The following is a 21,791-nucleotide window of genomic DNA, read 5'->3' as shown; positions in this document are numbered from 1 at the left end:
CTCAGAGAAGCAGTCTGCAGCCCAGACTACATGAGGCAATAAGTGGGCAATAAAAGAAGATGGTGCAAAAATAGCAGCAAAGTGAATACAATTAGCTGGATCACAGAACGTCTCTGCCATAGACTATTGACAGGACAGTTCTGGACCTGTACAGAGAACACAGGAGTCCACAGCTGTCTTGTTCTACATGTATTATGGCTTTCGTGGTATGGTAATGGACTAAAAATGTACAGTTCTGGGAAAGGTTTGTGAAATTTGGGCTGAAGGCATGTCGGGAGAAGATGATTGAAGAGATCCTGCTATCTCGTTGTTCGCCAGAATGTAAATAGGTTGTTTTTTTAAAAAAACAGAATGTAACTGCAACCAACTCGGATCTAGACACGACCGCTGCAACGAGACTGGGCATTGTGAGTGTAAAGAAGGAGCCACGGGCCCCAAGTGCGAGGATTGCAAGCCAGGATACTATTGGAGACAGGGCTGTTTCCGTAAGTATATATAAGACATTACCAGTAAGTTGGAAGAGTTATGGCAGATCATTAGCACAAATCTCATTATAGTGAAGAGTTTAGCTCACCCTGGCTAGAGTGCTGAAAACCCCCACCAACAATGTCCTATGGTGAAATACCAGGGTTAGCCGAGGAGCTCCCGCTTGAGTAATTGGCCAGATTCTGTCATTGAATAAAGAAAAGGAGCCAGATGATGGCAGGCGGCAGAGAGCGCCCGGGAAAGGGCAAAAACTACCCAACCGAACATTAATCTGATGCATCCGCTCTGTCAAAACTGCCCAAGAAAATTGCTTAGAAAGTAAAACAGAGAAAATGTATTTAGGCCCTCGGAGGAACGCTGTGGTTATATTTACATCCCAAGTTTAACAAGGCAGCAAAGCAGTTTCCATCAAGTTGCAGAGGAATCGCAAAGTCAGATAAGCAATCTGACTCCCAATTTTGCATGAAACGAGAAAGTGAGACTACCTTCCCCCACAGCTGAACTCCAGATCCCTGACTGCAGTGTAGACGTGGTCTTCAGTAGTCTGGATTCCACACTCGTCTCTCCTATCGTGGCCTGCAACGTCATGATATCAGAACATTACAGGTCTTGAAAATGGGCTTCAGAAAGAGGAAACGAATGTCTGAAAAAGGAGAGACTTGCATTTATATAGCCCCTTTTCACGACCTCAGGACGTCCCAACGCACTTTACAACCAAGGAAGTGTAGTCACTGTTGCAGGAAACGCAGCAAGGTCCCACAAATAAATGACCAGATAATGTTTTAGGTGTTAGTTGAGAGATAAATAATGGCCATGGTACCTGCAAGAACTCCCCTGCTCTTCTTCCAATAATGTCATGGGATCTTTAAGGTCCACCTGAAAGGGCAGACCGGCCTCGATTAAACGTCTCACCCAAAAAACGGGACCTCCAACAGTGCAGCACTCCCTCAGTACTACAATGGAGTGTCAATCTAGATAATGTTCTCAAGTCCCTGGAGTGGGGCTTGAACCACCTCTCGCAGAAGTAAGAGTGCTACCACTGAGCCAAGGCTGACAAATTGGAAGAGTCAGTGTCAATCAGCTGTGCAGAATTACAAGTGTGCTTTACTGTGAAGCTACTGTCCCGCACAGTTACCTTCTCAAATAACTCCTGATTTGTCATGCCAAATTTTAGATACAAATGTTCAGTACATCATGGATTGGATCCTATTGATTGCAAGGAAGACAGAATATTTTGGGCAGCCTCAGCTGGCCATTAAATCTCTAAAATTTCAATAAAAACACATTCAAATGCTGGAAACACACAGCAAGTCAGTCAGTAATGCTGCGATTCTGCAGCATTTTCTGTTTCAATTTCATTTTTTTATTTTAGACCTTAAGACTTTCATTTCTATCCCTTTAGCAAACATTTGTGACAACGAACTTCTGATGTGTCAGAACGGCGGGACCTGCCATCAGAACCAGCGCTGCATCTGCCCCAAAGGTTACACCGGCGTCCTCTGTGAAGGCGGCAGATGCGACCCGGAAGATGGGACCTGCAACGCAGCCTCCACCTCACTCCTCGGCCCATGGACGGTCCTGGTCTCTGCACTGACACTGCTGATGGCGGCTTCATGCGAATAATGAATGGGCAGCTGGGGAAATCCAGGCCCAGGTGTATAACCTGCCCGAGGTGCTTCAGGAGCGGAATGCTCTTCAGATGACACCGTGCCGTCACATGGCGTCCCACTGGAAGTGCCACTTTATAAGTTCCATGTATCTAAAAGGTGACGATGATGAGACTGTATAAGTTGACACGTGTTGTACCGTATCTCACAGTGAACGTTGCTCATATCCGTTTGGGGGAAAAGAGATATTCTAGGAAGTAATTCCATCACTAAAGCCCACGGAACATTTAGGAACTATTGTGGCAACTACTACAAATTGGACTGTTCAAATTCTGCTGCATAATTCCACATCATCTATTGCCTAGATGTACTGATGCCTAAAACACTATAGGCTGCATTTTGCAAAATACCAGTTGATGGGCAAGAAATTGGTTCAGTTTGCAATGAGCATGGTTTTGAAAGGGTGAACAGCTGGTATATAAAATGACGAGCAGTATTATTCTACCAGGTTCAATAATTTTTTTGTAGAAATGGTTATTTTTGCTCTATTTAAATGTTAACATATTATGGACATTTTATTATACAGTGACAACACACAGTAAAGTGACTTGTTACGTCATTGCTCTGTATCCTTTATATTATTTTTCTGTACAGTTTTTCTGGCCCCCTCCCCCAACATCTCCCTGACAGGACTGACCCATGTCAGAAGAGGCTCAACCAAGGTAAAGAATTAGGGGCAGGGGGGTCATCAGGGGTAATTCCAGGATTTGGAATAGGGGGTGGGGGTGGAAAGAGGGAACCATAACTCATGGTAAAAAAAATTGAGTGGTATCCATACATCCTCCTCATCAGGTTGGGTCTATCTATCCCTGCTCAGTATAGTTCTGCAGGCACCAGTAGTCAGTCCTCTGGCACTTTGCCCATTGAATGTCCAGTGAGGGCGTCCTCTCTGAAAGCAAAAAAAAATGCACCCCAATAGATGCGAATAGCAACGTAGCCTCCACCTCGTTCCTCGGCCCGTGGACGGCCCTGGTCTCCGCACTGACACTGCTGCTGGCGGCTCTGTATGAATCATATACGGGCAGCTGGGGAAATCCAGGCCGAGGTGTATAACCTGCCCGAGGTGCTCTTCAGACGACACCGTGCCGTCCGAATGGGAGGTGCCACTTTATAAATCCCATTTGACTATGGGGGGGGGGTCAACAATCCTGTGCTCCCCCAGTATTTACTAATGCAGTTTCCAGCCAGTGTCATTGGACAGTGATCAGGAGCAGCAATGCAAGCTTGAACCCTCACTAACTGAGACCAGCTAATTCAGACTAGCGACCCGACCTGGCACATTGTTAGCCTGAATCGTTCATCCTTCTGTATCATTTTATAATGTGGAGATGCCGGTGATGGACTGGGGTTGACAATTGTAAACAATTTTACAACACCAAGTTATAGTCCAGCAATTTTATTTTAAATTCACAAGCTTTCGGAGGCTACCTCCTTCCTCAGGTGAACGATGTGGAAAATGATCGTTTCCACATCGTTCACCTGAGGAAGGAGGTAGCCTCCGAAAGCTTGTGAATTTAAAATAAAATTGCTGGACTATAACTTGGTGTTGTAAAATTGTTTACAATTATCATTTTATATGCAGACGTGCTCCAGCCATCAAACGATGATTCTAACCTGGTAAAACACCATTTATCCTTTACACAGGACGTGTGATCTGAGTGAATTCAGGGGTAATTAGCCATGTTATTTTTGCTGCACTCCATGGGTCGCCTTGTATCCAACAGCCATTACTCTACGTAAGCAAACTATTGAAGACAAGCAGTCACATATCCTGTGCAACCAGTCATTCTGAATATGTGGCCGGGCTAGAGGAATTGGTAGTGGGGAAGGGTGTGGGTTAGGTCAGTGAGGTTATCAGATCTCCTTTGACAGTTGATCCTGTTCTCAGTCTGATTCTACACCGGAAAGTACCAGAATAATTTTAGCTCCAGTGGGAGTGAATCACTGCAGGTTAATGTGCCAGCAACACAATACTCGCAGCTGAAATAGGAATTTAAAATCCACTCCCAGCTTCAAGGGTGCACCTGTCAGAGCACCGACAACCAGTTCCTCGGTGATGAGAGCGCCAAGAGCATTTAAAAAATATATATAATCTAAGGCCAAAAAGTCTTTGAGGAGTCACTTGTTTCCCACTACTACAGTGTCTGGAAAACAGAAGGACCTCACTTCCCTGACTCACCCACAATCTGGTTTAGAACTTGAACTTGGGGATCACCATCATTGGTGATCCCCAATGGAGTTTAAACACACACATTGGGTTTGCAATACTCACCCACACATGCAGTTTCTTCAATAAATACCAGGGAGTGGAATTACTCTGGTCTCGGTGTAGCAACATTGTAAAGACAGTTTTTAAAAAATATATTTACCGTCTCTACAAATCGTAAGCAGAAGAACCCAGCCCCCTTGAGCATTGCATGGCCCTGGTAATGATTTATGTTTAAATTCCTGACCTCGGAGTGCTCTCAGACGTAATAGTTGCCATATTTTTCCAGCTTCCAACCGTGTGGCAATGGTATCCTGTTTTAATCATTGACACACGGACACGTGGAATCTCCAGAGCTAAACATGGAGATAGATTAACTGTAAAAATAATCCCAGCTCTATAAATACACCTCGGGTCTCTGCTTTAAACCTTTTAAATCTTTATTCTCCTTGATCTGCTTAAGAGAATAAAAATAAATCTTGTAGAGAAATGGCAGTAATTCCTCACTAAGAAATGCAGGTTCTGATTTGATGAGTTTCTGCTCTGTGGGGTGAGCTTGCACACGTACCCAGTCAGAAAGTCAGTCAAGACTACTCAAAATTCTTGCAGCGAAATGATGAGTTACAACGTGTATGGTGTCAGCCGTGGCTCAGTGGTAGCACTCTCATCTGAGGCATAAGGTTGTGAGTTCAAATCCCAACAGAGGGATTGGGATTTGAACCCAGGCTGGCACTTCGTTGCAGGTCTGAGGGAATATCTTTAGGATGAGATATTAAACCGAGGCCCTGTCTGCCCTCTGTTGGATGTAAAAGATCCCATGGCACTATTCAAACAGCAGGGGAGTTCTCCTGGTGTCCTGGTCAATATTTGAAAGTATTAAATGGAGTGACTGTGAGGGAGTGAATTAATTTGATCAACAGAACCACTTTGAAAATTGCATTCAGGATGAAACTGGCTCAAATCATTGATTATTTTCTATATTTACACAGCAGCGCTGTCGTGTTGGTCAACATTTTCAGTATTTGAGTTAAGGTTTAGATGGCAGTAGTTGAGAGGCTAAGCTTTTGTTAGAACAGAAACCAAATGAATACTTCAAAAGAGAACAGATAACTTCACCAGCAGAAACACCACTCTCGTTACCTTAAAACGTCCAAGGGTGGGGTGGGGGGTGGTGAAGGAGCCCGCCAGTCCCGCAATGTTAGGCTGTGATGTAACAACCATTTTACATCATTAGAAATCAAAATGGGGAGGAAACAGGAGGAATTTAAAACCAATTCAGGTCATAAATGTAACATTTAAAAAAAAAGTCACACAAACATGGAGTAAATAGAGCTGCTTCTGAAAGTCTCTTCTACTAAACTGCATTTGTATATTTGGCAAGATCACTACCAAGGTGTTCAAATATTTGACAGTAAAGAAAATTTTGTCGAATGCTCGGGTACCAAATTCCTTCAACTGTTTGCAGATAGGGCCAGTATTTAGAATGAATCTCTCTGGTTGTGGTGTAACTGCGCCCAGCTTTCTTTCATCTCACGTCCTGCTCTTAATTTCCAGTTGCACTTACATTGTCACAACACCTCAATTCCTGTGGGACCCATGAGTCTGTAATTCATAACTCACACACCCAGCAACTCTTGCACCACCCACAGCTCTGCTTTGTTCGTACCTGGCTAGTGCAGCTGAGATGAGACAACAGCGTGTGAAACAAATATAGGAGAGGGTAATTCTAAACTATCAATTGAGTGTCTCCTTAATGTTATTGTCACATTTTCAGGCATCGTAGTTCACAGAGATGTTTACAGAAACGCTTTGCTATAGATTGATGATCGGATTGCACACACCAGAATGGTGCAGAGTAAAGGGAATTAGCTTTATTGTCTCTTTATTGTAGTTAATACTCAATAATGAATACTTCATATAATCAATGAAGAGTTAAAAACATAACAAAAAATACTCTGTAAAAGCAAAATACTGGAACTCTGAAATAAAAACAGAAAATACTGGAAATGCAGAATTGACGAAAGATCATCGACCTGAAACGTTCACTCTGTTTCTTTCTCCACAGATGCTGCCTGATTTGCAGAGTATTTCCAACATTTTCTGTTTTTAAAACATATCCTCTGATTAATCTCATGAACACTGAACTCAGGCCTGCAAAATTGAGATACAGTAAAACTATAATTTCAATCAATTCTGCAGCAAATCCAGGATCCTAAGGAGAATAGGGATTTTATTTTCAAAAGGAGACACACTGGGATTTTTTTTTATTTGCTAAGTATGCGTGACAACATCTACTTGTAGAGTTCTGATCCCTTTATGTATATAATCAGTAGATTATATCAGAGGAAGCTATGCTCAAACTATAGTTTTCTGGTCAGGCCACATCTGGAGTCCTGTGTCCAGCTCTGGTCATGGAGACAAGAGAAACATTCAGGATCTGGAGGCAGTGCAGAGAAGAGCCACAAGACTAATCCCCAGTGTAAGAGGACTGAGCTCTGTGGGAAGAATAGAAAAAAAATCTGACTTTCAAGATTAACACACCCCAAAGAGAGGGAATCTCATAGAACTGTATATTATTAAACAATAAAGTAAATTCAGAGCCCTACTTCAAGAATAAGGTATGGCAGGGGGACAAGGATGGATAGGACTACACTGGTGAAAGGCAACCTTAAGACTATTGTCAGGAGGAACTTCACATGAAGAATGATCAACACTTGAAATAGACTATCGGTAGAATAATAGAGGGAAAATCGCAAGTGTCATACAAGATCCAGTTTGATGCTGTGATGAGGATGATGGGGAGAACTATTGGTTTTTCCTTCAGACTTTCCTCATCTGTATTTATCATTGTGCTCTGAACTCTTTCTACTAACAATATAAAACCATCACTGATGGAGTCGTAAGTGTTTCTAGTTCAGCCTCTCCAGATCCAGCCAGACACACCTAGCTCTCTAGTAGGACAGCCAGTGCATGGAAATGAAAGAGACAGAGGGCACCACTCCAGCAGTGATGACAACAATTGACTTAACCCACATGTTTTAGTTGTAAGGAAGTCAACTCAGCAACAAGGCCAATTGAGGTAAAGTAGTTCAATGTGAGACGCTCTATTTGAGTAGCAAATATTCTTCACCCCTCATATTAAATGCTGATCACAATTTGTAGCCAGATAACTTTAACACAATCAGCCGAATATAAACTACCATGGATCAGCGACTAGAACAAAATAGAAACAAGGATAAAGGTAAAAAAAGATCAAATCGGAACACAAATACAGATTTCCAGCTGTAATTATTACTATTGAACACATTCTATTATGGGCAAAAATACTTCTGAGAAGATAGAAGTGCTATATTAAAAATGAAAAGGATATTTAAAAAAACTGGACAAGAAATCTTTTCATAGGAACATAAAAAGGGTGAATGGAGTCCAGAATTTTTATGTTTGGAGCAATTTGCTTCTTCATCAAGAGTGTAAATGCAGCCTCAGGTTTAGCATTTTGATAAACAGTTTTCATGAAGGCCAGCGGATAAGTGAATGAGCTGAACTTGGTTCTCCTTAGGTGTGCTGAATATAACCTAAGTGGTATTATCAACAGCAGATATGTATCAATTACTAAACCTCACAGAGGAGGTTTAACCCTTCCACACCACTGACTCCAACAGAACTAAGGGTTGAATAACTAATAAAGTTGTAAATTTATACCACCATTATTACAGAATCAAGTAGTGAAATGTTACACATAAGAAAGCGTGGAATGCAAAAAGTACAGTTCATGGAAGTGTACAATCTGCACGCTCGGTTCTAATTTCCTGATGAAAGGTTATGTAAAATTTCTCCTTGATTACCCAAGGGTAAATTAAACAAAACTCCAAACTATCAATCTGACTTTGCATCTTATTTATCTGAGTATTTCAAAGAAAACAACTGCTATTTCCTTGGTCTACACTACCTGGTTTAGCCTGAGCAATCAGCCTGATGAAACCAGACAGAACTGTTATATATCAGTATGTCCCATTTAAAATTTCTTCACATTTTGAAGTGTAGTTGTTGTTACATGGGCAAATGCAGCAGCCATTCTATGCACAGCAATCAGTAATCATTTTTGGTGATGTTCTTTGAGGGAGGAAAGTCAGCAAGGACTCTGCTCTTCTTCAAATAGTTCCATGGAACTTTTATACCCACCTGAACAAGGAAATGGGATGGCAGTTTAACAACTTATCTGAAGGACAGTATCTGTGACATGCAGCACACCCTCAGCATCGAGGAGATCCTCAGTCCTGGCTGATGCTCCAGTACTGGGATTAACACTGCTGCTTGTGTGGAGGATAAACACCAACACAGGCTGGTTGGGCTGAATGGCCTGTTTTCATATTGTAATTCCTATGTAATTCTTTGCACTGCATTGAAGTGTCGGCCTGGGTTACATACTCAAATCCTGGAATGAAGTTTGAATGCACAACCTTCTAACTCAGTTAAAATACTATATGCGCAGGTACTGGTGAGAGCTCAGTAACTCAGTTCTGGCAGTATTAAGCTGTAGGATATTTTTATTTATCCAGGACTTGAAGTTTTAACAGAGCTTTGAATAGAATAGCAACACCTTGCAGCCAATGGGTTTGCAGAAAGGTAGAGTTGGGCATAGGCAAAATGGAAGGGAGGGGCAACCAAAGACTTACTGGGGAGGTCTGAAGGTGGAGGGGGGAATGGGAAAGTGATAAGAACGACCTGTTATATATCGGTACATCCCAGGGCTTGACTGGCTGTAGCTGTAGCATCTACCCTGAGTACTGCGTACAGTTCTGGTCACATCACCACAGGAAAGATGTGATTGCACTAGAGGGTGCAGAGGAGATTTATGAGGATGCTGCCAGGACTGGAGAATTTTAGGTACAAGGAAAGATTGGATAGGCTGGGGTTGTTTTCTTTGGTGCAGAGGAGTGATTTAATTGAGGTGTATAAAATTATGAGGGGCCTAGATAGAGCGGATAGGAAGGACCTATTTCCCATAGCAGAGGGGTCAATAACCAGGGAGCATTGAGTTAAAGTAATTGGTAGAAGGAGTAGAGGGGAGCGGAGGAAATTTTTTTTCACCCAGAGGGTGGTGAGGGTCTGGAACTCACTGCCTGAAAGGGTGGTAGAGGCAGATACCATCATTGCATTTAAAAGGTGCTTGGATGTGCACTTGAAATGCCATAACCTACAAGGCTACGAACCAAGAACTGGAAAGTGGGATTAAGCTGGAAAGCTCTTTTTCGGCTGGCACAGACACGATGAGCCGAATGCCCTCCTTCTGTGCCGTAAATTTCTATGATTCTACGTTGGGAGGCTGTTTCCCCTGGCTGGAGAGTCTAGAACTAGGAGTCATAATCTCAAAGATAAGGGGTCGGCGATTTAGGACCGCGATGAGGAAAATTTATTCACTTAGAGGGTTGTGAATCTTTGGAATTCTCTACCCCAGAGGGTTGTGGATACTCAGTCGTTGAGTATATTCAAGACTGAGATTGATAAGATTTTTGGACACTAAAGGAATTAAGGGATATGAGGATAGGGCAGGAAAGTGGAGTTGAGGTAGAAGATCAGCCATGATCTTATTGAATGGTGGAGTAGACGCAAGGGGCCGTGTGGCCTACTCCTGTTCCCATTTCTCATGTCCTTATGTTGAAAGAACATAGTTGAAGATGTGCGGTAAAGGGGATTGAGGCAATTTGGAGATGCAGGTATGTGCTGTAGGTGGATGTGGCAGTGTTGTTCAGGTCAGAGGACATGGTGAACATGGGATTGTCCAGGAGACATGACGATCAGATGGTTCAGAGGAGTTATAACAATAACAATGAATGAGGTAAAGAGCAACAGAAACATAGGAGAGGAAGTGGGGAAACAAAGCAGGAGAGGCTTCATAAACAGAGAGGCAGAGGAATTAAATTGAGCTGGATCTGCTCAGCCAAGTTTACAGGCAGCCAATTTGGGATTAGGAACCTATACTACATATCCATTGCTTTTGTGCTTTCTTCTAATCTCAAGCCATGCATGCAGTTTGCTTTTTTATACTTATGTTCTTTATTTCTGTGCTCACAGACCAAATTGAATAATTTGGTTGTATCTGCATTATCCGTTCTTCAGAACATTTTAAAAACCTAGATCTAGATTTGAGAGTTTTGGGAGTCCCTGAATCATTCCAATCACTCTACTGTGAACCCTCACCTACAGATAAATGACTCAATGTCCTCTTTAAATGAGGTTGACCAAATCAACATTGTTCAAAATTCAACCTCACCCTTGATCTACAGATAGCTAGACTATAACTTGTTTCAGCTTATAATCACATGCCCTTGAGTTATATCCCAATACATAATTAGCTTGGTTAATAATAGCTTCACATTGATTTTCAGTGAAGAGTCAAACATCACACCCAAATCCTTTTGCTTTTTCATCTTTACTAATGGACAATTCTTGAAACCATAACCTGGTACAAAATTAATCACTTGGAAGAACAAGGGTTAATAAATGACAGCCAACATGGATTTATTAAAGGCAAATTGTGTCTGACAAACTTGACTGAGTTCTTCAATGAAATAACAGAGAGGATTGAAGGTAGTGCAGTTGATGTGTATATGGACTTTCAGAAGGCATTTGATAAAGTGCCACATAATAGACTTACTAGCAAAATTGAAGCCCGGAGGATTAAAGGGGCAGTGGGAGCATGGATATGAAGTTGACTAAGAGACAGAAAGCAGAGAGTAGTGGTGAACTGTTGTTTATCAGATTGGAGGGAAGTATACAATGGCAGACCCCAGGGTTTGGTATTAGGACCACTGCTCTTTTTGATATATATTAATGAGCTGGACTTAGGTACAGGGGCATAATTTCAAAGTTTGCAGATGACACAAAGCATAAACTTGCATTTATCTACAGCTTCCAAGCCTATATCCTGTTCATCACAAGATCACCTCTAACATTGCCTGCCTCTGCCTCAGCCCATCCACTACTAAAACCCTTATTTATGCTTTTGTCACCTCCAGACTTGATTACTCCAATGCCTCCTGGCTGGCCCCCCATCCACCCTCTAAACTTCAGGTCAATCAAAATTTTGTTGCCCACATCCTACCAAGTCATGCTTGTTCATTACACCAGTCTTTGCTGAACTACATTAGCTCCCTGCTCCCCAACACCTCAAATTTAAAATTCTTATCGTTCCCTGGCTTCACTTCTCCCTATCGCAATAACCTCCTTCATCCCTAAAACCTCTCTGAACTCCCCATTCTGCTGACTCTGGCCTCGTGTACTTCCCCCCCCCCCCTCCTCCTCCCATCCACCCCCCCATCCCACCATTGGCTACCATGCCTTCAGACACGTCTCACTCTCTGGAACTTCTTCCCTAAACCCTTCCACATCTCCATTTCCATCTCCTCCCTTCTTAAAAACCACCACTTTGACCAAGTCTTTGACCACCCCCCTCTTAATTTCTCCTTCTTTGGCTCATCATTCGTTTTCCTTACAGATTTGTGAAGCGCCTTGGGACAGTTTTCTACAGCAAAGGAATATATAAATGCAAGTTGTTGTTCTTAAAATCCATCTGCCATTCCATAGCCCATTCATTAAATCATTCCTGGCTTATATTCAGGAATTCCTTGATTGAAGACAAATTCTTGAACCGGGGCATTTAATTCTTGAGTAATTAGCTCTTCAGAGATTTATCTGCCTCTACAATTGCAGTCAACCAACAATTGCTATGCTGGCTCATACATTATGGCTACCCGGGCAAGGTACTAAATAGCAACTCATACCCATGAATCATTCCTTAAGGGGTAATGAAAGAAAATTTGAGTAAAGGAACTAAAGACCACATTTTTTATGTTAGCTGCACGTATATAAGTTATACATTCTTTACCATCATTCCTCACCATAGGCTTTTTTCAAAAATCCACTTATGAGGACTGTATCTCAATCCAACCCATAAAACTCCCAGAATTAGGTACAGTCACAAACACAATTCATCACTCTCCTGTTTACATTGAATTCTTGTGCAATGTACTGGAGCCCTAATTTTTGTTATTTCCAGAACAATCTTGAATTTGAAGGGCAACACTGCATCTTACACATCACTGGTAAATGGTTCCATGCAGATCAAGCCTCTGCACTGCTGCAGCAGGTGCCAATCAAAAGCCAAGTATTTCCACAGGGTGAGTGGAAATTGGAGGGAATGGCATAGGAGTGCCATTGTTGCACTTCTAATAATGGTCACTTCAAGGTCAGCACTGGCAGAGACCCAGGAGCAGGTCAATCACCTGGAGAAATGCAGCCAAGGGACACTAGAAAAGGTTAAAAAAATGGGTGCGAGGGGAGGCGGGAGAATGGATTTAGAAGGAAACAGATATCCTTAAATTAAAAATTTCTGATACGGAAATCCTTTCCTCTCAAGATTATATCAAACCCAGACAGTTCATTGCTATTGGTACTCTGTTGCCCTCTGGTGTTCAATTTTAAAAATTGAAAAGTTCATCCTTTCACTAGCCTTATGAAGCTGAGTATCCTTTAACTAATACCTATGAGACCCACCTCCTGCTCCTTCGACCCTATTCCCACCAAACTGCTGGCCACCCAACTTCACTTCCTCGCCCCCACGTTAGCTGATATTGTTAATAGTTCCCCTCCCCATCAAACCTGCCGTTATCACCCCTCTGTCCTTGCAAACTACCATCTCCAAACCCCCTTTCCTCTCCAAAGTCCTGGAACGTGTAATCACCTTCCAAATCCATGCCCATCTTTCCTGCAACTCCATGTTTGAGCCTCTCCATTCAGATTGCTGCCCCTCCCACAGCAATGAACAGCCTTTATCAAAGTCACAAATGTATGCTGTGACCGACCATGGTGCACTATCCCTCCTCATCCTTCTCAACCTGTCCGCATGGTTGACCACATCATCCTCCTCCAACGCCTCTCCTCCATCATCCAGCTGGGTGAGACTACCCTCGCCTGGTTCCATTCCTATCTATTCAGTTGTAGTCAGAGAATCACCTGCAATGGCTTCTCTTTCCGCTCCCGCATGGTTACCTCTGGAATCCTCCAAAGATCTATCCTCGGCCCCCTCCTATTTCTCATCTACATGCTGCCCCTCGGCGACATTATCCGAAAACACATCAGATTCTACATGTACGCTAATAACACTCAGCTCTACCTCTCTTGGTTCCTCCACGCTGCTTTTGGTACTGGATGAGCAGAAATTTCCTCCAAGTAAATATTGGGAAGAACAAAGCCATTGTCTTCAGTCCCCGCCACAAATTCCGTTCCCTAGCCACCGACTCCATCCCCTCCCTGGCCACTGTCTGAAGCTGAACCAGATCGTTCGTAACCTTGGCATCCTATTTGACCCCGAGATGAGCTTCCGAGTCCACATCCGCTTCATCACCAAGACCGCCTACTTCCACCTCTGTAACATTGCCAGTCACCGCCCTGCCTCAGCTCATCTGCTGCTGAAACCCTCATCCGCTGCTGAAACCCTCATCCATGCTTCTGTTACCTCTAGACTTGACTATTCCAATGCTCTCCTGGCCTCCCATCTTTCATTCCATAAACTTGAGCTCATCCAGACTCTGCTGCCTGTATCCTAACTTGCACCAAGTCCCATTCTCCCATCACTCTTATAATCCTTGACCTACACTGGCTCCCGGTCCAGGAACATCTCAATTTTAAAATTCTCACCTTGTTTTCAAATCCCTCCATGGCGTCGTCCCTCCCTATTTCTGTAACCTCCTCCAGCCCTACACGCTTCTGAGATCTGTGTGCTTCCAATACTGACTTCATGCAGATCCCTGATTTTAATCACTTCACCATCGGCGGCTATGCCTTCAGCTGCCTAGGCCCTAAGCTGTGGAAAACCCTCCCTAAACCTCTGCGCTTCTACTCTCCCCTCCTTTAAAATGCTCCCTGAAAACTACCTCTTTGACCAAGCTTATGGTCACCTGTCCTAAAATCTCTATGTGGAACGGTGCCAAATTTTGTTTGCTAACACTCCTGTGAAGTGCCCTGGAACGTTTTACGATAAAGGTGTTATATAAATCCAAGTTGTTGTTGGTATCTACCCTCTTCCTTTGCACCATATATACATAATTAATTTCAGATTCTGCTTATTCTGTGCTGGTGACAAATGGTTTTGTGCTACCAAATGAATACACTTAAACACTGGTCTAAAACAGCTTCCAGTAATGTGACCTGAAAGCCTTCCAGTGCCATCCCACTACAGTACACGATTGAGATCCAGGGATTAGTACTGGATGATGATTTCCTGTTTGCAGACTGTCAAACTGCAGTATCCAAGGTCTCCGAGGCAGCTAACACACACGTCTGCTGTACCCTGTTAAAGGCACATTTCCAGTCAAAATAATAAGAAATGTCTTTAATGATGTCAATGTGGAAAAGCAGTTTGAACTACTACAACCTATGAGCTACTGTACTGTCTGCAACTTGTGCTGTGACACTGGAGTTTTCCTGCCCAACAAAACCCCGAAGGCTTGTAATCAAATTTGCAACACGACTCCCTACCTTGTGTATATTGTTTTTTTTAAACTGCAAAGTTTTTTTCTGTCTCTTATTTTCTGGCTTTGGTCTTAGTAGAGATGAGAATAAATGAATAATAATTTTCTTGATAACCATTGGGGCATCAGCGAGTATTTATACAGAACTTTCATTCAGGATATTGAAGAGGTGGAGTGGGGTAGAATCCATGATAGGATAAATGCCCTGTGGAAGAAGTTGGACCAAATGACCTTTTCTAATTTAACATTCTTGCTGACTTTCTATTATATTGGCTCGGTATTTGATCTGCTCTTTGTACAGGCAATATGCAGAGTCTCTCTTTAAAATTGAGCAGCTATGGTCAAGGAGATTGGCTCTTCTGAGTTTCTTGGGACTCTGCTGTTAGCTCATGTTATGCTTTGACATGAGAATAAATGGTGCTAACATCAGGAATATTTGATTTTTTAATTATGCACCACTGAGATCCTGCACATTAATGGGAATGAAATACATATAAAAAGACTCTGAAATAAACTGTCTCCATTGCTTTCAAACAGTTAAAATGCAACTGTAAAAAAAATTGGTACCAGTAAATTAAACATGCTTCCACATTATGCAGGCAGTTACTGGTTCTAGAGGACAAGTAATAGATGTAACAAAATACTGTATAGCTGGTAAGCATGAATGGAATGTTTGAAGTTTTTGCTTGAGAATTTAATATTCAGCTTGAAACCCTTACTGAAATGCATTGATTTTGTGCAACCTCCAGTCACATAATAACGTGAAGTTCTACTAAATGTAACACTGTACTAATTTGCACACTCTCAAGTACAAAGTTAGAGCATTCACATCAATCTTTCTATCTGCAAATAGATTCAGAACTGCTGTGAGCTATAAATACAATGAGCTCTGACAAAAGGTCTCTACTGGAAATGTTAACCTCTCTCTTCTATTTTTACATGTTGACTGACTTGTTTGTTGCCAGTATTTTCTGTTTTTATTTCAAAATTGATTTTTTTCTTTTTAACTACAATAGCTATGTTAGCTGTGCATCTGAATCCCTACTTTTTTTCCCATAAGAAAAATACTAGTGAAAAATACTTGCTCAATTTTAGTTGGAGGAAATGGTATGTCTACTCACTGTTTTGATGTAGGGTCCATACCTGAAACGTCAATTTGTCTGTCCTCTCCAGATGCTGCCTAACCTGCTGAGTTTTTTCCAGCCTTTTCAGATTGCCAGTATCTGGAGTATTTTGCTTTTAGTTTGTCAGCTGTGTTTGTTGCAACAGACAGAGGGGTCACAGCAACACATTTGAAAAAAGAAAAAAACATGCATTCTTATAGTTTTTTAAAAAATAGCATTACCATTACAATGTTACACATTGATTTCAATGTAACAAGTGTCACAATCAAGGTCAAGGCTTTTAATATTACTAGTAGATCTCCCATTGCATTGCTCGCAATACTTGGAGGATACATGGTTTAAAAATAATAGAAGCTGTTCGTCAGTTTACTGCACAAGAGGCCATTCAGCCCATTGTGTCTGTGCCAGCTCTTTGCTAAAGCAATCTAGATGGGCGGAACAGTGGCAAATGGAATTTAACCCGGAAAAGTGCGAGGTGATGCACTTTGGAGGGACTAACAAGGCAAGGGAATACACAATGAATGGGAGGACCCTAGGCAAGACAGAGGGTCAGAGGGATCTTGGTGTGCAAGTTCACAGATCCCTGAAGGCGGCGGAACAGGTAGATAAGGTGGTAAAGAAGGCATATGGGATACTTGCCTTTATTAGCCGAGGCATAGAATATAAGAGCAAGGAGGTTATGATGGAGCTGTATAAAATACTGGTTAGGCCACAGCTGGAGTACTGTGTGCAGTTCTGGTCGCCACACTACAGGAAGGATGTGATCGCTTTGGAGGGTGCAGAGGAGATTCACCAGGATGTTACCAGGGCTGGAGCGCTTCAGATATGAAGAGAGACTGGGAAGATTGGGTTTGTTTTCCTTGGAGCAGAGGAGGCTGAGGGGGGACATGATTGAGGTGTACAAAATTATGAGGGGCACAGATAGGATGGATACTAAGGAGCTTTTTCCCTTCGTTGAGGGTTCTATAACAAGGGGACATAGATTCAAGGTAAAAGGCAGGAGGTTTAGAGGGGATTTGAGAAAGAACTTTTTCACCCAGAGGGTGGTTGGAGTCTGGAACTCACTGCCTGAAACGGTTGTGGAGGCAGGAACCCTCACAACATTCAAGAAGCATTTGGATGAGCACTTGAAATGCCATAGCATACAAGGCTACGGACCAAATGCTGGAATATGGGATTAGAGTAGACAGGGCTTGATGGCCGGCGCGGACACGATGGGCCGAAGGGCCTCTATCCGTGCTGTATAACTCTATGACTCTAAAACTAACCCCATTCCCCACTCTCTCCCCATGGTCCTCTATATTTCTCTTGCTTCAAATATTTATCCAATTTTCCATTAAAAGATGCAATGGTCTCTGCCTCAACCACTCCCTGTGGTAAAGCATTCCATGCTCCAACTCTAAAAAGTAATAAAAAAATTCTCCTAAACACTCCACACGGTGACAGTTTTTAATTGATCACTCCTCGTCACCAACTCCCCAACCACAATAATCTTTAGCTATTCACTCTATCAAATCTTTTCATTATTTTAAAAATGTCTTAGATCTCCTCAGCCTTTTTTGCTCAAGTAGAAACAGTTGGAGCATTTTAAGTCTCTCCTCATAATGATAGCCTTCCATCCATGGCATCATTCTAGTGAATTTACACAGTATGCTCTATAAATTTAATGTCCTTTCCACAGAACTCTAACTATGGCCTAACCAAGGCTCTGTACAAATGTATTACTTTTTCACTCTTGTATTCTAAGTCCTTATTTATAAAACCCAATATGGTTATTTTTATGGCTTTTTCTACCCACACCTGTACTTTCAGGGAATTATGTTTACGCATGTAGGCATAACATCAATGTCAGTGATTTATAGTGACTAAATCAAATTCCATTTTTATTAAAAGGTATTCTGGGATCTTTACTGTATTCGGGACAATGTGCAATAGTTGGAGGAAGATATCTGGTACTTAGCACTACTAGGGAAAGGTTCAGCTGTGATGGGAACAGTCATGGGCTTTGGTGAGCAGACAGAATAGTGGCTGAAGTGATGCCTGATTGGAGGAATCACTCACAGTTCACTAGTCTCTCATGAAAAATGCTGCAGGTTATTCCCAAAATAATTCCACCAGCAAACAATGGGAACCAATCACAATTCTGAAGTCATCCTCCCCACCCCGGTCAAAAAAAACCCCAGCTTTGGTAGAACTCATGCTGGATTCTTGTTTACCTAGCAGTATTAGTTGCTCATATTCTAGCCAAACATTGGAAGGATCCTGCTGGACACCAAATCTTAAGGATGCCACATACCCAATATGATGCATGGTGGAACTGAATGTAAACTGATAAGCATCTTATGTATTTTATCTTGGATACTTTGCATGGCTCTCAAATATAACTTCTATCTAGAGGAGGATATGGAATGCAAGCCTTTCTACTGAAATTGAAAAGACATCTGCAGTTGCCTACAGAAGAATTTATATGGTCAGAAGAATATATGATTCTATATATGGGCCAAGTGCAGGCAATTGGGACTAGCTTAGTGGTATAAACTGGGCGACATGGACATGTTGGGCCGAAGGGCCTGTTTCCATGTTGTAACTTCTATGATTCTATGATTCTAAGAATAATTGAATAAACTGAAAAAACCCTCTAGGTTATTCGGACCAGTTGTGTACGCCCAGTCTCAGTCCAGGTAGAGACTGGAAACTTAATCCCACAGGGGACCTCAGGCAACAATTTTTAAAAATTAAAAACATGGTACAATATTGGATTGGATGTACAGCATTATCATAATTATTAATTTTGTACTGGCATTTAACTATAAACTGCAGAGGCCATAGGTGCTTCTTCCACACAGGATTCTTTCATTCAGACAACAAAAATATTGGTGTTAAAATGCTGTTAAATGCTCACAGTGTTGCATTTTAGGCCGTGCTATGAGAAATCCTGAAAATATTTTTAAAATCTATCGTGCACAGAAGGAACTTTTGAAAATATTATCAAGGCTTAAGGTACACTACAATGGTCAGTCAAAAGATACAAGTGAGGTCTTTCCTGGCAAACTAATAAATCCTTGCAAAACCAATGCAGTGTAAGTGTCATGCTCTGGATTAGTTGAACACATTTAAGTAGTCAGCCTCAGCCCTTGGATGCCATCTACAGTCCTACAAAGGAAGCATGTTTCCTGAAATGTTAGAAAAATGAATGAGACTATCCAGAAGGATGCTATCCCTTACCTAGACTGTAGCTCTTACTGAAAGTTCTTAATAAGGCTGGAATACATGTCCTGCCATAGAGTTGAGGTGGCAAGGGATCATCATAAATTTGTGCAAACTGATTACCAATCTTATTGACATATTCTCTTCAGATTATGCAATTTGTCCGGATAGATTCCAGTGATGTGGAAACGCAGGACTCAAGTTTTTTTTGTTGTTTGGTTACGACAGGACGGGTTGACGCTGAAATTCAAAGTGCTGATATCTGTTTCAAATACAAGTGAAGTTCCTTGGTCACATCTTCACAGGAAATGAGAATCTATGTAGAGATCAGACCAGGCCATTAGAAGATTGTGTTGCCCCAAAAGTTGGGAGCAATGTTTGGATATATGAGTTTGGGGACATCAAAAAATGGAGAAGTGATGGCCGAGTAGCTGCCATATGAAGACATGCAGGCCTGTAGCCATGCTCTGTCAAGTTTTCAATGTGCTTAAATGATACAGTGGCGTAATTAGCAGGAAGTACATTATTTCTTCTGTTCAATTTGAACCTGTAAGGGTATACTCATTTAGTGACTAAGCAAAGCAATTGTTTGCACCTAGTATTAGGTCACAATAAACCATTTCAGAGGCAGACGTGCTCTTCTCTCACTGGCAGATGACAAGGTGGAAGCCAAATTTAGTCACATGAACTGAACAGCTTCTATTGTCTATCTCACCCCTAGTTTTGAAGGTGTAAGCAAATGGCCCCCCCAAACATCTAATTTAACTTGAGTTGATAACTGGTATACAAACTTGATTAAAATAACACTGGAAAATATGAAGGCCAGCCATCAATATTTTATGAATTGTGAGATACAAACATAAGTACTGAATAGAAGACCATTCAGTCCCACAGATCCACTCTTTCAACAGACTGTACGTAACCTGGACCATCATGGACTTTGCCTAAACAATGTGATCTCACAAGGAAAATTTCTGCAAAAATATTCACTTATCCCTACAGGTAATCAAACTAATCTGGTGTAAGGCAAGTCTCTGATTGAAAGTGGCTGAACTCCAACCCTGAATAGCTCTTGATTTATACTGGAGTGGGTTGAGCTGGGATTAGCAACACGTATGTGCTGATGTTTTAGAGCCAACTGATGTAATACTGCAATATCAAGAAATGACAAGATAGTCGCACTTCAAGTAGAAACATTAGTTCAAAGTGTGCGAAGATCATTAACCTTGATACAGATTAAACAGCTATCCAAACACTGCTGACAGAGCTCATAGTCCATTTATGGGCTGGAACCTATCTGAAGACCTGAGTTTCAATGCAGAAAATTTTTAACACACAATTATGCATCACTACTACATTTATATATGCAGCAGTGCTAGAACTTAAGTCTGTAAAAACCAATGTAATCTGAGCATCAAAATCATAAGTTTTGTGGCAAAAACTGAAAACAAAACTAATCAAAGCCATTCAATGTGTTAAACTAACAAAAGGTGCATTTACAAATTAATGTTAGAAAACAAAAGTATTACATATAAAAAGGGATAGGTTAAAGAAACCAAATACAGTACAGTAGAACTGCATAATCAGAAATACGCCTTCAAAGTTGCTGTTTGAATCTTTGATAGAAGTAGCGTTATCCAAAGCTGAAAATGCATCAGTCATCCATGTAACATTTCTTTCCTTCCTCATTGCAATAATTAATTTTGTGATCTGGTAACGTGCAGAGATCTGCAGCAAATATTTCTTCCATTTTTGATAATCATAACTACATGTGCACAATTTGACTTCAATACCAGTAACAATTTTGTTCCTGTTCTCCTGAAGGTGTTGACTCATCCTGGGGTATACTTCCACCACAGCATCTTACTCAAAACGTAAGAACCTGGAAAGTGACTGTCGGCAGGCTATTCAATCATGGACGTCGGCACAACTAAGCCCGTTGACCACCTGAAATCCCTACACATGCACATTGTTCCAACAGAGGCTCACAAGATAGAGGTCAGAACTGGGAATCCTGCGATTGCTCCCCTCCTTAACCTAGGAACATAAAAAAACAATTGTACAGTCAAGAGCAGTGCCCAAATTAGCTAACTCAACAAATCAGGGATAGAACCTGAGCCTTTCCTGATCTGTATAGGTCAGTATGACACCACATGATGCATTTAACCCACCGAGTTATTATTCATTAAATTTTAAAGTGTTTTTAAAAAATTTATAAAGCATTTGTAGGAATGGGTTGCAAAAGAACCCAAGGAACTTCCATTAAGTGCAAATGAGATCACCCAAATGTCACTCATTTCTAACATCAGTTTTGTTGAACACATTATAAAAACAAAATATACTACACTAACCTATAGATTTATTCAGCTATACAAATTCAGTTGGTGCATACTGAACTTCTACTATCTTGGACAAATCACAGAATAATCTGATGATACTTTGCAGTGTCTTCGCAATTACTTCCAGAAAGCCATGAGAGAATAATAATTTATACCATTTTGGAATTCACGTAAATCGTATAGAAATTGAACTCCAAACTACAACCACAGCAACTGGGAGGAAAAATCTT

At 41.5% G+C, this 21,791-nt stretch overlaps 2 protein-coding genes across 5 annotated transcripts in view; one reads left to right on the top strand and one right to left on the bottom strand.

The window, feature by feature from the left end:
- The window catches only part of LOC137300613 (netrin-G2-like), an 86,287-nt gene extending 83,575 nt beyond the window's left edge, over positions 1-2,712 (top strand). For all 3 annotated transcript variants that reach the window (XM_067969789.1, XM_067969788.1, XM_067969787.1), the window contains 2 exons: positions 351-485; positions 1,889-2,712. In XM_067969789.1, the coding sequence (XP_067825890.1) occupies positions 351-485; positions 1,889-2,109 (356 nt within the window). In that variant the 3' untranslated portion in view covers positions 2,110-2,712. The remainder of the gene's footprint in view (positions 1-350; positions 486-1,888) is intronic.
- Positions 2,713-20,038: 17,326 nt separating this feature from the next.
- The window catches only part of setx (senataxin), a 63,607-nt gene continuing 61,854 nt past the window's right edge, over positions 20,039-21,791 (bottom strand). For both annotated transcript variants that reach the window (XR_010958140.1, XM_067969786.1), the window contains one exon: positions 20,039-21,259. Coding sequence is in view for 1 of the 2 variants with exons in the window: in XM_067969786.1 (XP_067825887.1) it covers positions 21,255-21,259 (5 nt within the window). In the remaining variant the exon portion in view is untranslated. The remainder of the gene's footprint in view (positions 21,260-21,791) is intronic.

The sequence above is a fragment of the Heptranchias perlo genome, chromosome 31 (genome assembly GCF_035084215.1).
Source record: "Heptranchias perlo isolate sHepPer1 chromosome 31, sHepPer1.hap1, whole genome shotgun sequence".
NCBI lineage: Eukaryota > Metazoa > Chordata > Chondrichthyes > Hexanchiformes > Hexanchidae > Heptranchias > Heptranchias perlo.
The sequence above is the reverse complement of the archived record's forward strand: the minus strand, read 5'-3'. Positions and strand labels throughout refer to the sequence as shown.